This window comes from Pseudophryne corroboree, chromosome 6, assembly GCF_028390025.1.
Source record: "Pseudophryne corroboree isolate aPseCor3 chromosome 6, aPseCor3.hap2, whole genome shotgun sequence".
NCBI classification, from domain to species: Eukaryota; Metazoa; Chordata; class Amphibia; order Anura; family Myobatrachidae; genus Pseudophryne; species Pseudophryne corroboree.
The window spans coordinates 26,185,108-26,200,279 of NC_086449.1; the positions used below are offsets into that span (position 1 = coordinate 26,185,108).

The following is a 15,172-nucleotide window of genomic DNA, read 5'->3' on the forward strand; positions in this document are numbered from 1 at the left end:
TCTAAGGGGAGAGTGGTTCACCTCTTGCCATGGTTGTAGCTATTGTTATGGCACTTCTGCTTACTCACAACCAGTAGGTTATTCGCGAGCCTTTTGGTAAGTGGCGTATGGGATTCGCATCATTTTAGAAAGGCCGCAGAAGGGGACAGCGGATATCGGGAAGGTGAGTCACGCCCTAGGGCAGACTGGCTTACAACTGTCACACTCACCGCTCCGCTCTTGTTCTGGTCCTTCGTGCTGGCCGTGATGAAATTGCACGCCTCCACGCACTCTTTTATTTCTGGAGCGCAGAGAGACAAATTCTTAAATAGTGGGGTGGTTACGCCTACATCGAACCCGTCCACTGCAATGCAAGGAGATGATCCGTTATAGAAGGCCTCACTATCACAACACCCCCTTCCCCGTTACCTCGGCCAGATAAGTATGGCAGAGTTCCCGGTCTACCCTGACACTGTGCAGTCTACAGGCCTGAATCTATCCTGTTCATTGGCACCCTCCCTGCTGGGCACTGACTCGCTGCTTGCTCTTGGGTCAGTCATCATTCCTCTCTTATCCCAGTCACCACAAGCTCTTCCGCTAGTCTCCCTGCACTGTTACCGGTTCTCAGGTATTCCTGTGACTTGCTTCCTCTCCTTACCTATCCGCCACCTCCACTGCCCCTTCCTGCCTTTGGATCCCTCCTCTTCTTCACCTCTGTGGCCTCGGGCGTCTCTGCTCATCCCATGGCGCTCCCGCTGCCTCTCAAACATCAGCTCGCTACGCGGCTTCCTCAGCACGTACTCCTCAGCCTTCAGCATGATGCCTAGGGAGCTCTTCCTCCTCTCCCGGGGGGTCTCGTCCTCTTCGCAGGGCTCCACCTTCATCCGCAGGTAGCGTGGGAGCACCTCCAGCAGTCTCTGCAATTCAGACAGGGCATTAATATGGGGTTCAGCGCCCTGACTGTACAGCAAGATACTTGCTTGGTCATGCAGCAATATTAGTCCCCAGCTTTGTGTACCATGCCTAATAAAACTATGTACATTGTTATACATGTAGGAGATGAATAAAGGATGCAATTAAGGTTAGTGTCGGAAAAAAATTTCAAGGTGGCAAAGTATGGCAATCGTAAAATGAAGAGTCTTCTCAGAATCAGGAGGAAAGGGTTAGGCCAGGTTGTCTGCACACAGTGGAAGCAGCACATTGTATGGCCACAGTGCACATCTTGTGGCCTAAACCAATATTACATGAACATGGGGCCCAGCAGTAACCAGTGACATCCCCGAAATATGAGCGCCACTGTTTGTGGGCTGAATCTAAAGGGCAGTGGGTGCAGCCCGCAAAATAGATGCCCATGTGCTTTTACTGATACTGAGCAATACTCCGTGCAGCTAGTCCAGACCAAGGCATGCTGCTAGTTATGACTGAGCAGGGGAACCATTTCCTCACATGCTTGATGGTGGCCGTCAGGTTGTGTGTGCTCGGCGTCCTCAGAGACACATTGAGAACGATGACGCAGCTGAGAACGATGAGCGTTGACACTATCATAACAAAGATCAAGTACCTGGAAGAGAAACCCGGGTTGTCAGTGATCTTATCACACTATTCACAGCTGCGCTGGTTTAAACCACAACAGCTAATTGGAATATGTTATTGCTACAGAGTTCAAGGACCCTTTTTTGTAGGTTAAGGTTAATTGCAGGAATACTGTCTGTCAAGTCACACTGAGCTATAACTGAGCCCCTGGTATAAGTTACTTCATAGCTGATTACATCACTGATGCCCATTTTCATGTAACTTATCAGCTCCCTTGGAACTAATGACATCACTGAGCACTTGTAATGTAGCCTGTCAGTTCCCTAGGAGCTGGTGACATCACTGAGGCAATGGTATAATAGCCTATCGTTTCCCGATGAGCTGATGCCCCTTTTCATGTCGCTTGCCCTGTGATTGATGACCTCAATGAGGCAATGGTAATGTAGCCTATCGATTCCAAATGAGATGGTGACATCACTTGTTTAAGACCTGGGACATCACTAAGGTTTACTGATGTCCCTGGTTAATGATGTCCTGTACATTATTGGATGAGCTCACAAAATGGCTGCTTCCACTTTGCCTAGGCCAGGAGTGGCCAAAGCGACGATCGACTGGTCATCCGCGGACAGTAAACCTGTATTTCACAGTGATATCCAGCAGCAGCCAATAAGAATCAGGCTGATTCTTGCGATGTCCATGACGTGATAAATGTCACTTCTGGCCTAGGCACATTCAGCCGGCAGTATCTGCCTAATGTGACCATGAAAGACAATTTTGAACAAAAATAAGGTCTTTACCAAAATGTCTCCACTAAATTTATTATAATAAGGCAGCGGGATAATAAAACGTATAGCGTCACTTACTTCCCAATGAGAGGGACACTTAGTGAGGTCTCTGGGACCTTCTGAGCGATGAGGAACAGGAATACAGTCTGAGCCAGGAGGACGGAGATGGAGAGGGTACACTTCTGGCCACCGGCTGGAGACGGAGAAACGGTGACATTGAGTGAGATTCGCGGGAGGACGAGAATAACGTTGAGAGGTCTATTATGCGTTGCTGTATGTTTCTGCTTTTTTTATTATACCGGGTGTAAATTCTAAATTATTGGACGATTGGGGTCCAAACGTATCGGCCTAAGAGTCGCAAGCTGCAACGACATTACATTTGCACCTTAGTGATTGGATGAGAGAGGAAGGGGGGATGCTTCGCTACCTTGGGGTCATTTAAACATAGTTAAATACAGAATTAGCCAGGATGGTTTATAATGCTTGTATTATTGCCTTGAATGACCATTGTTCAGTACGTTGGGGTATCAGTGAATTCCTTTATTGAGAGTAGTCTTGGGTAAGCTTTGGTGTGATCTAACGGTGGCTCTTTGGAAGGGATCTAAGCTTGGCATTACAGTGAATGAGCGTCAGCTCTGATGTCGGCCTGTGATCACGTGTTTGCCAGAGCCCGCAGCTCTCTTACCTTTGGCCGGCAGAAAGTATACGAGTACCACCAGTGAGGAAATGAGGACACAGGGCACGATGATGTTGACAATGTAAAACAGAGGTTTCCTCTGAATAATAAGACCAAAAATAATCTCTTGATATTCTAGGTCATCCTTGGAATACCTGTAGTTAAAAGATTTCCAGGCCGGGCAATGTTTTATTGCCCACTCCCCATTCTCTGGAAGGGATAAGATACAGTTGTGTAAGACAAGATCAGACTGAGAGGGCAATGAAAAACATAAAAAAAAAAAATTGGTTTTAATTTTTAAGAAATGAAGGCATGTGGGGTGGAGGAGCACAGGCGGAGTAATACAATGTAAATGAAGGAAGATAGAGTAGGACAATCTGGGTGGGGGAGGACAGCGCAGTGCAGCCTGGGTGGAGGACAGACAGAGCAGGGCAGCCAGGGTGGAGGAGGACAAACAGGGCAGCCTGGGTGGAGGAGGACAGACAGAGCAGGGCAGCCAGGGTGGAGGAGGACAAACAGGGCAGCCTGGGTGGAGGAGGACAGACAGAGCAGGGCAGCCTGGGTGGAGGGGGACAGACAGAGCAGGGCAGCCTGGGTGGAGGGGGACAGACAGAGCAGGGCAGCCTGGGTGGAGGACAGCTAGAGCAGGGCAGTCTGAGTGGAGGAGGTCAGACAGAGCAGGGCAGTCTTGGTGGAGGAAGACAGGCAGCAGGGCAGCCTGGGTGGAGGAGGACAGACAGCAGGGCAGCCTGCGTGGAGGAGGACAGTAAGAGCAGGGCAGCCTGGGTGAAGGAGGACAGTAAGAGCAGGGCAGTCTGGGTGGAGGAGGACAAACAGGGCAGCCTGGGTGGAGGAGGACAGACAGAGCAGGGCAGTCTGGCTGGAGGAGGACAAACAGGGCAGACTGGGTGGAGGAGGACAGACAGAGCATGGCAGCCTGGGTGGAGGAGAACAGACAGTGTAGGGCAGCCTGGGTGGAGGGGGACAGACAGAGCAGGGCAGCCTGAGCGGAGGACAGCTAAGAGCAGGGCAGCCTGGGTGGAGGAGGACAGTCTGAGTGGAGGAGGTCAGACAGAGCAGGGCAGTCTTAGTGGAGGAAGACAGGCAGCAGGGCAGCCTGCGTGGAGGAGGACATTAAGAGCAGGGCAGTCTGGGTGGAGGCGGACAGACAGAGCAGGGCAGCCTGGGTGGAGGAGGACAGTAAGAGCAGGGCAGTCTGAGTGGATGAGGACAAACAGGGCAGCCTGGGTGGAGGAGGACAGGCACCAGGGCAGCCTGGGTGGAGGAGGACATTAAGAGCAGGGCAGTCTGGGTGGAGGCGGACAGACAGAGCAGGGCAGCCTGGGTGGAGGAGGACAGTAAGAGCAGGGCAGTCTGCGTGGATGAGGACAAACAGGGCAGCCTGGGTGGAGGAGGACAGACAGAGCATGGCAGCCTGGGTGGATGAGAACAGACAGTGTAGGGCAGCCTTGGTGGAGGAAGACAGACAGCAGTGCAGGCCAGTCTGGCTGGAGGAGGCCAGATAGAATAGGGCAGCCTGGGCGGAGGACAGACAGAACAGGGCAACCTGGGAGGAGGACAGAGTAGGACAGTGTGGAAGAAAGCAGATAGAGCAGGGCAGCCTGGGTGGAGGAGGATAGACAGAGTAGCACAACCTAGATGGATGAGGATAGATCAAGTAAGGCAATTTGGGTGGAGGAGGGCTGAGCAGTACATCTACAAATTGTGTGACCAGTCGGAATTACCTGTGAACTCCTCAGGGTCGATATCAACCCACTCCATAGGTTCACCGCTATCTGCGTACGCCAGCTGCAGGTCAATCTCATTTGCATTGTATGTTTGAGATCTGCAGGGAGAGAAAGACTCCTTAGCTATGCTGAAGACAGTCCAGGCTTGATGGGAGATAATAGCGTTATAGTATAAATGTAGGAGATGATTCAGCTGCTAATCTACATGACCGAACAGCCATAAACACTTCTAGAATTGAAAATGATTACGTACAAGAAGATAGGGCATATTCTGGGTACAATATAAAATAATGCAGTCTGTAATGCTAAGGCTGATCATGAATTATTTATAGCTATGTACACATGGACCTATTTAGGGAATTTAGAGGCATATTACCATAATGCAACACAAAACATATTAACTCATGCAAAACGGAGCTTTGCATATCCTGTCTGTGAATGATGCAGCAATCTCACATAGGTTGTATAGTACCATGCATATTATTACTACCAGTTATTTATATAGCACACACATATTCCGCAGCGCTTTACAGATAATACTTGGCCATTCACATCAGTCCCTGCCCCAGTGGAGCTTACAATCTATATTCCCTACCACATGTACACACACACACACACACATTCATGCTAGGGTTAATTTTGTTGGGATCCAATTAACCTACCAGTATATTTGTGGATTGTGGGAGGAAACCAGAGTACCCGTAGGAAACCCACGCAAGTACGGGGAGAATATACAAACTCCACACAGGGGCATGGTGGGAATCGAACCCATGGCCTCAGTGCTATGAGGCAGTAATACTAACCATTACACCATCTGTACTGCATATGTAGTCATTTTTATGTTGTTCTCCTACAAATCATTATCTCCTTCCATGATCTCTCTGGAGGGGGAAGAAGTATGGCTGCCAGTCACACACACATGCAAACAGACTCTCAGCATGTCGTGTAGGGGTGTGAGAAAGGGGTTAACTGAGTACGGGGGGAGGGGGGGGTTGGGGTGTTCCAAATCTCTGCTTACTACATGATGTGCCGTGTGACTGTGGTTGCTATGGTAGTCACATGACACTATGCAAAAAATAGACCATTAGTAGCAGCCTGAAGAAACAAACTAATGAAAATTGGTAATTGCCAAGTTTCTTTGGATAGCCGGTTACAGTACTTTATGTTATGTTTCTTATTTTCTTGGCTCAATAGGTTAGAAATAGCATTTAACGTGAAAAAGTATGTTATGATTAAACTGTGTAAATATGACATAATTGGGATTGTAGTACTTCACGGTCCACCAAGACAGTATCTCACATGATGGAATTCAATTAACCAAAACCCTGCAAACTATTTATAAAAATAAAAAACAGTAACAAGCTCATTTTATAGCACTGGTGATGGCTACTCATTAATGAGGTGTTACTGGACCCTCAACCCTCCTTATGAAAATAGGGAGATGTAACTTACTATTTTAATTGAATTAATTTGCCATTATAGTGTGCTTGGGGTAGATTATTGTAAATACATACTTGTGCAACATTTTGAGACTGGAAATAAGCCTTTGCCCTCACTTACACTAGTTAAGACCAGTGGTGGTTTTAAGTGCCGTCTAGCAGGATGGCCACCCAAGGCGCTGTGGTTTGAGGGGGCTCTAATTGGCACAACGTATATAAGAAGCTGTACCTGGTGCAATGTGTATAAAGGGCTGTACCTGGCGCAATGTATATAAGGTGCTCTACCTGGCGCAATGTGTATATGAGTCTCTACCTGGCGCAACGTGTATAAGGGGCTCTACCTGGTATAATGGGTATAAGGGGCTCTGCTGTGGTGTAAGGGGCTCTAACATGGCATAATGTGCGGTGTAATGTGAATTGGTACTATTCTCTAGCCACACCCCTTCTCCGTGAAGCCACACCCCTATATGTTTGCTTTGTCCCTGTTTTGGATGGGGGGGGGGAGCCAAAGGAAAAATTTGCCCTGGGCGCCACAAGGTCTAGAACCGTTTTGGTTAAAAGAATGGTGTTTCCTTAACCACTAAATTCCTTTTCTGTGAGTAGGTCTCCGTTTGGTATGTATATGTGTGTGTATTAAAGATAATAGGGAAACCGTCCCAATGATGAACTATGCAAATACACGGTGGAGTCACAGTATTATGAGCACCAGCTAATAGCTTCTGCTTAAATCCCAACTTTCGGAAAAAAAATTGCTAACTATGGCTGATGCATTATTGTGTAATAATCACTGTTATGTAAGCAAGAGTGAGGTCAGCATTCATAACTGACCATGAGCAAGCTATCCCAGACTTAGTACAAAGTCTCTGTGCATTGTTCCACTTCTAGTCAAGTCTATTTCTGATTGGATGGCTCATTGCATTCTACTCCTTCTCCCGGATTGGCCATGCTCCTGCCAGCTGTAAATCGGGTCTCCGGTTTGGGTTTGGTCTTGCAGACACTTGTAGGACTTCTACTGTAGGTTTGGATTTTTGTTCCTTACCTGAACACCAGAGTGCAGTTCTGCCAGTCAAAAGGAAAGTAGGTGACCTTGATGGTGCAGGTGCTCCGGAAGATGGCTGGCGGCAGCCAGTACATGTACCCAGTGCTGTACACAAGGACATTGGCATAGTATGCCACATCAAACTGACCATCGATGCTGAAAAGGATATATGTATAACAAACAGGGTTACTTACAGATCTAATGAGCATCACTAGAGCATCTTTAGTGCAAAAAGCTACAAGCGTTTCGGGGTAGGGATAGGGAAGATAAATGGGAACGAACATTGTTGCTTGAAAGTTTGTGAACCCTTCAAAATTTTCTATATTTCTGCTGATTTTTGGCCTAAAACTACCTCAGATTTTAACACAAATGAGACAAAAAAAGTGCTCATTTTTTTTATTGAGGAAATTATCCAATATCACATATCTTTGAGGGGCAAATTGTATGTGGCCCCTTTGCTTTTAGTATCTGGTATGACCCCCTTGTGCAGCAATAACTGCATGTAAATGTTTCCGGTAATTGTTGAATAGTCCTGAACATCGGCTTGGAGGAATTTTACCCCATTCCTCCGTATAAAACAGCTTCAACTCTGTTATGTTTGTGGGTTTCCTCTCATGAACTTCTCGCTTCAGATCCTTCCACAACATTTAGATTGGATTAAGGTCAGGACTTTGGCTTGGCCATTCCAAAACTTTACATTTATTTTTCTTTATCCATTCTTTGGTCAAATAACTTGTGTTTTCTGGGTCGTTGTCTTGCTGCATGACCCACGTTCTCTTGAGATGCAGCTCATGGACAGATGTCCTGACATTTTCCTTTAGAATCTTCTGGTATAATTCCGAATTCATTGTCCCATTAATGATGGCAAGTTGTCCTGGGCCAGATGCAGCAAAACAGGCCCAAACCATGATACCACCACCAGCAGCACCACCACTGTGTTTCACAGATGGTATGAGGTTTTTTATACTGGAATGCTGTGTTCTCCTTTCTCCAAACATAACGCTTCTCATTTAAACCAAAAAGCTCTATTTTGGACTCATCTGTCCATTAAACATTGTTCCAATAGACTTCTTGCTAGTCCAGGTGATCTTTAGCAATCTGCGGACGGGCAGCAATGTTCTTTTTGGAGAGCAGCGGCTTTCTCCCTGCAATCCTGCCATGCACACCATTCTTGTTCAGTATCCTCCTGATGGTGGACTCATGAACATTAACATTAGCTAATGTGAGAAAGGCCTTCAATCGCTTCGAGGTTACCTTGGGTTCCTTTGTGACCTTGCAAACTATGCTTGCTCTTGGCATGATCTTTGTTGATCAACCACTCATGGGGAGGGTAATAATAGTCTGGAATTTCCTCCATTTATACACAATCTGTCTGACTGTTCATTGGTGGAGTCCAAACTCTTAGATGGTTTTGTAACCTTTTCCAGCCTGATGAGCATCAACAACTCTTCTTCAGAGGTCCTCAGAAATCTCCTTTGTTCATGGCATGCTACATTTCCACAAATGTGTTGTGAACATCAGACTTTGATAGATCCCTGTTCTTTTAAAAAGATAGGTTGTCCACTCACACCTGATTGCCATCCAATAGAATGAAAATACCTGACTCTTATTTCACCTTCAAAATATCTGTCATGCCTAAGGTTCACATACTTTTGCCACTCACAGATATGTGATATTGGATCATTTTCCTCCATATACTACTGATCTCATCTGGTGTAACCCAGACACATATACTACTGCTCTCTCCTGGTGTAACCCAGGCACATATACAGGTTGAGTATCCCATATCCAAATATTCCGAAATACGGAATTTTTTGAGTGAGACTGAGATAGTGAAACCTTTGTTTTTTGATGGCTCAATGTACACAAACTTTGTTTAATACACAAAGTAATTAAAAATATTGTATTAAATGACCTTCAGGCTGTGTGCATAAGCTGTATATGAAACATAAATGAATTGTGTGAATGTAGATACACTTTGTTTAATGCACAATGTTAGTAAAAATATTGGCTAAAATGACCTTCAGGCTGTGTGTATAAGGTGTATATGTAACATAAATGCATTCTGTGCTAAGACTTAGGTCCCATCACCATGATATCTCACTATGGTATGCAATTATTCCAAAATACGTAAAAATCCGATATCCAAAATACCTCTGGTCCCAAGCATTTTGGATATGGGATACTCAACCTGTACTACTGTTCTCTCCTAGTATAACCCAGGCACATATACTACTGTTCTCTCCTTTGTGACCCAGGTACATATACTACTGTTCTCTCCTGGTGTAACCCAGGCACATATACTACTGTTCTCTCCTTTGTGACCCAGGCACATATACTACTGTTCTCTCCTGGTGTAATCTAGGCACATATACTACTGTTCTCTCCTGGGGGTAAATTTACTAAGGTGGGAGATTTTTAGATCTGGTGATGTTGCCCATGGCAACCAATCAGATTCTACTTACCATTTATCTAGCTGCTTCTAGCAGATAATAGATATAATTTGATTGGTTGCTATGGGCAACATCACCAGTTCTAAAAATCTCCCACCTTAGTAAATTTACCCCCTTGTGTAACCCAGGCACATATACTACTGTTCTCTCCTGATGTGACCCAGGCACATATACTACTGCTCTCTCCTGGCATAACCCAGGCACATATACTACTGATCTCTCCTGGTGTAACCCAGGCACGTATACTACTCTCTTCTGGTGTAACCCAGGCGCATATACTACTGTTTTCTCTTGGGGTAACCCAGGCACATATACTACTGCTCTCTCCTGGTGTAACCCAGGCACATATACTACTGCTCTCTCCTGGTGTGCAGACGTATGTGCAGGAGCTCCTGAGCTCCAGAGCCTAGCAGTGCAGCAGAGTGAGAGTGCCCGCCCCCCTGCAGGATTCCTGGGCAGGAGTTGCTGCTCTTAGCAGGGGGAGAGTGGAAGTTTCAGCAGGTGGAAGGCCCGGGCCCGGGGCTGCTGCCTTCGGGTCCCAGAGGTATGAAGAAGGGGCAGGCATCCCTCACGCCACCCCCTTCCCCAGCTGTAGGGGTTGGGGGACAGGAAGGGACGGTGGAATCAGCCAGCCAGCCACGGATTACAAGGAGTACCAGCAGTGTTGCCGGAGCCCCTGTGAAGCAGCAGGGATCGGCAGGAAGATTGTGTACCCCTAAGCCTGTGGAAGGCACCTCTGCCAGTAAGATTACTGGTGGGGACGGTACAGTCGCCACAGCGGCTGAGCCTCCAGGCAAGGAAGGGGTTAATGTCAATGTAACAGAAGATATCTCAGATACAGAGGACTCAGACTGTGATGATGATGTTTCAGAGGAAAATTACTGGGTCCATTTAGGCCTAAAGGAATTAATGGCAGAAGCTGCTAAACTTAAATCCCGGTATTATGCTCGCAAGAGAAAGTGTAATACAATTGGCAATTTGGAGCGGGTCAGGATCCAGGGTGAAATGGATGAAATACAAGCAACCATGTGTAATATAAAGGGCAGAATAACATCTCTGAAGGAATCTGAAGGAAAGAAAAAAAAGGCAAAAGTTTCCATACCAGCAGGGAAGGAGTTACCTGCAGTGCATAGAAATCAGGTTACACCCTCATCAAAGGAGTTGATTCACCTGGAAAAGGAAGAGGGTGTGGAGATGGAGGAATCCCCAGCTATTGATGAGCTCCAGAGTGTGACTGTCCAGGAAGAGGCTGTGGTTTTTCTGGATACAGCATCATCGGCTGCTATGGAGACGGAAGCAGAGGCGAGGGGAGCAGACGGCGGCTCGGGAATCCCTGGTGGTGCACCAAGCAAGGTAAGATCTGTGCAGGTGTTGTCAGGAGGGGATTCCCGGGGGTTACCCGTGGCTTCCAAGGTGCCGGGCAATGGTAGCAGTAATGAAAATGCTGTTATAGGTGACAGGCCGGTGAGGACCGGAGGGCAGGATCCGGCGTCGGGTCTATGCAGGGCGCAGGGTGGCATGGAGGATGAACCTGTTAACATTTTGCTTGAATCTGATGCAGGTCCTAGTGTAATTGTGCAGGCTGTGTCCAAAGATGTGCAGGGAGGTGTGGGAATGGCAGTGAGGAAAACTGTAATAACTGATGGTTTGGCTCAAGGTCTGCCAGCTCTAGATCCAGAGACTTTGGATGCTGGTGAGAAAATAGTTGCAGAGTCAATGTATGGGAACATTCCAGCTCCTGCCAGGGTGAAGGAAGCATTGTCGTTAATCAGTGCAGAAGTAAAGAAAAAGAATTCTAAAGACATTCCAGAAGGAAAGGATAAAAATGTGGGGGGGAAACTGCAAAGTGAAAATGTCAATTTAGTTCCTCTTGTTTCTTTTTCAGTGATAGAGGGTGGAGGGAGTGCCGGTAAGCCTAACCCTGATGAAATGTCTTATGCACAGAAGGCGGCAATATGGGGAAAAATTCTGGAAATAAGGATACAAGATTTGGTGGTGGTAGTGGTGGCCAGAGAGTGAGACGGAACCTAGTACAGTTTAGGTGGGTGGGTGATGGTGACCCCCCCACCTAAGACTGATTTTCTAAGGTTAATTTTTTTCTTGAGGTTACTTACAGAGATTTATATGCCTGTATTCACCCTATAAAATCTGTTTAGTATGATGTCAGCTTTTATAATAAGCAAACATTGTTTATTTTTTGGAGAAAGTGGTCTGTAAACAAGGACAAGAATGGTTACTGTAAGTATGAGGCGGATTTGATGGAGAAACAAAATGACATAAAAGTGACCATCCTGGTCCGCAATGAATCTATACCTATGGAAGATATCAGGTTTTGGTTAAGCAGGCAATGTGAATTGCAATCTGACATTAGGAAAACGGACCACACAATGGGAGTGTGGGGAGGTGCTTGGTTGGCCAGTGTACGTCTGTATCCTGGGGAGACCGGTGTGCGTCATATTCCATCTGCTGCGTACATAGGTCGAGACCGGGTGCAGATATTTTATACTGGTCAACCAAGGACATGTTTTAAGTGTGGTGAGGCTGGCCACCTCAGTGGTGACTGTGGGGGTGTGAAATGTTCGATGTGTGGGGAGAGTGGACATACTTCTAGAACATGTAATAAGGTGAAATGTAACCTTTGTGGGGAGATGGGACATCCCTACAGTCGTTGCCCCATGGCAAATCATAACAACAGGGATTGCATGAATTTTGAGGAAGGTAGTAGTTCAGAAATGGGAATTACTAGGGGTGGAGTAGTTAAAGTGAACAAAGAGAAAGAAATGTCATGGGAAATTGGCAAAATAGTGTCAGAAGGAAGCAAAGTTCAGCCTCAGGGCCAATCACAGCCTCAATCCCAGTCCCAATCCTGGTTTCAGGTGGGAAAAAAAGGTGTAAAAACAACAAAGAGGAAAGTGCAGGAAGAGGTGATTCTTTCAAATAGGTTTGGCGTATTGACAGATGAGGAAGATGAGGGAGAAGTGGTTATAGAAAAAGGGGAACCAAGACTTAAACCTAGAAGACAGAGAAGAAAGAACAAAGAAAGGAAAGAAGTAATTAAGATGGTAGGGAAGAGAAGGAGGGAGGGGGGAGAAGGGAATACAGACAGTGAAATAGAGGATGTTGCAGCAGAAAGTTTAGAGTCGGATCCAATAGGGATTGAATTGGAGCAAAGAAAAGAGGAGGAGGAGTTTGGGAAGCCACTGTTTGAGGATGAGGAGGTAGGTTTGGAGGTGGTTGCTGCTGAGGAGGAAGTGATGGTGATAGGGAAAGAGGCAGAGAGTGAATCTGAGAGTCAGAGCAATCAAAATAATGTGTCTGGCCCTGGGTCACTGGATGCAAGGGAACCCCCTGACCCTGGTCCTAAAGAGGCTGGTGCGGGTGTGGATGTGGTTGTGATTGAGGAAGTGAATGGGGTGGCATGTATGGATTGTGGTGGGGGTGGTGGTGATAACTAGAGTAATGTATGTGCATAGTCCATTTCAACAATCTGGAACCATGGATCCCCATCCTATTCGATGTGCCACAATGAATGTGGCTTCCGTGTTATCCGTACGTGCTCGGTATCTGGCTTTTGAGTTTTTTGACAACCAGAACGTGGACATCTTGTTCTTACAAGAGACCCGGATCAACAGATTAGCAGCCCTTCACAAAGCTAAAAGTGAGTGGAGGCGCGTGCCCTCTTTTTGGTCTCTTGCTGCTGAGCCGTACGGTGGGGTGGCGGTACTTTTTACCGACATGGTAACCGTGCGCAAGGTTGTTGAGTTACAAGTGGGAAGGTGTATGATTTTGGATGTCACTTTAAGAGGACATAACCTTAGGCTTATCAATATCTATGGCCCCCAGTCTCGCTGGGATAGGAAATGTCTTTTTGAAATGGTTAAACCCTTTCTTTTCACGGCCCAGCAAGTCATCTTTGGGGGCGATTTCAACGCCATCATTAGGCCAAAAGACAGGGGAGGCTCCAGAGGACTGAGGCTGGGCTATGATGAGAATTTTTTAGTTAGTATGGCTAGTCAGGCAGGTATGGTTGATGTACACGTTAAACATCAACCAGACCTCACGGGGTACACTTACTTTTGTGGTCAGCGCAGATCTAGAATAGACAGGTTTTTTGTTAAGGAGTCCTCAAGCACTTTACCTTCAGAGGTAAAGTTTGTAGAGTTCTCCGATCACGGGTACTTAAGTTTTGTTTTGAATGTCTCGCAATCCTTCCAGAAAGGAAGGGGTTTGTGGCGTCTGAATGCTGAGCTTCTCAAGGAAGAGGAAGTGAGACAGTCTTTCAGGGAGTTTTTTCAGGCGCAGGAGTCACTGTTGGAGGCTGGTTGGAGTAGATCGGAGTGGTGGGAGGAAGTAAAAAAGAGAGCCCGAAGTCTTTTCAGGAGGCTAGTAGTCAAAAGAAACTTGGTTAAAAAAAATACCTACTATACTCTAAGAAGGAGATTAGATTCCCTGATCTCTGAACAGGGGGATAGTGGGGAAATCTCCCGGGTGAAATCACAGATGAGAGAACATCAGTATAGCCGTCTATCTTCTTTGATTTTGGAGAGGGATTACGGAAAGTACCACTACCCGGATCCCTACCAGAGTTGTAGAAGGGGGATTGATGTTAAAGAGATAAGAGGGCTTGTTGATGGAGAGGGTGTGCTTCAGAAGGGCGAAGAAGGCATCCTAAAAGTCATCAGGTCCTATTACGCTGAACTCTTGTCTGCGAAGGCACTTGACAGAGAAACGATGGAGGCATTTCTGAGGGAGACACCTGGTCTTGTGGAGCCAGATGCTTCTTTTGACTGTTTGAACAGCGAAATAGGTGTGGAGGAGGTCAGAGAGGCAATTGGCGGGTTAACTCCCAAAAAATCTCCAGGACCAGATGGTTTAACAGCTGAATTCTATAAAGAATTCTCAGATATCCTGGCTCCTCGTCTTACGGAAGTATATAATACTAGCCTGGGTGAGGGTGAACTCCCTCCTTCCATGAGACAGTCAGCTCTTATTTTGCTGTCCAAAGGTAAGGACCCGGTCCATATTGAGAACTGGCGCCCCATCGCTCTTCTCAATACGGACAGAAAGATTCTGGCAAAAATCTTTTTCAACAGGCTAAGGGAATTTTCAGAGCTTGTACTTTCGCCTTCCCAGCACTGTACTGTAAAGGGCCGCAGTACCTTTACTGCTGTGCTTGGTGTCCGGGAGGCTCTTGAAAGGTGCAGGGCTGGAAAGTTGAATAAGTTTCTGCTGGCATTGGATCAGTCTAAGGCTTTTGATCGGGTCAATCATGAGTACCTGTGGGCCTTACTTGAAAGGTATGGTTTCCCTATAAGGGCGGTAAATTGGTTGAAAGTTTTGTATAAAAAGGCAGAGAGCTTCCCACTTGTGAATGGTTGGGTAGGGCCTGCATTTCCAGTAGACTCTGGTGTTCGTCAGGGGTGTCCCCTGAGCCCTCTTTTGTACGTGTTTGCAATCGATCCTTTTATAAGAAGGGTTGAGGGCGGCATGTTGGAAGGGGTGCAGCTGAACCCAGAGTTT

General features: G+C 46.7%; 1 protein-coding gene across 5 annotated transcripts in view; it reads right to left on the minus strand.

The window, feature by feature from the left end:
- LOC134935946 (acetylcholine receptor subunit epsilon-like) overlaps positions 1–15,172 on the minus strand; it is a 66,722-nt gene that overhangs the window by 2,330 nt on the left and 49,220 nt on the right. For 3 of the 5 annotated variants that reach the window (XM_063930804.1, XM_063930803.1, XM_063930806.1), the window contains 7 exons: positions 7,200–7,355; positions 4,719–4,819; positions 2,983–3,183; positions 2,376–2,490; positions 1,426–1,540; positions 638–896; positions 210–343 (listed from right to left, as the gene is read on the minus strand). In XM_063930804.1, coding sequence (XP_063786874.1) covers positions 210–343; positions 638–896; positions 1,426–1,540; positions 2,376–2,490; positions 2,983–3,183; positions 4,719–4,819; positions 7,200–7,355 — 1,081 coding nt within the window. The remainder of the gene's footprint in view (positions 1–209; positions 344–637; positions 897–1,425; positions 1,541–2,375; positions 2,491–2,982; positions 3,184–4,718; positions 4,820–7,199; positions 7,356–15,172) is intronic. The other 2 variants (XM_063930805.1, XM_063930807.1) reach the window with 2 other exon arrangements.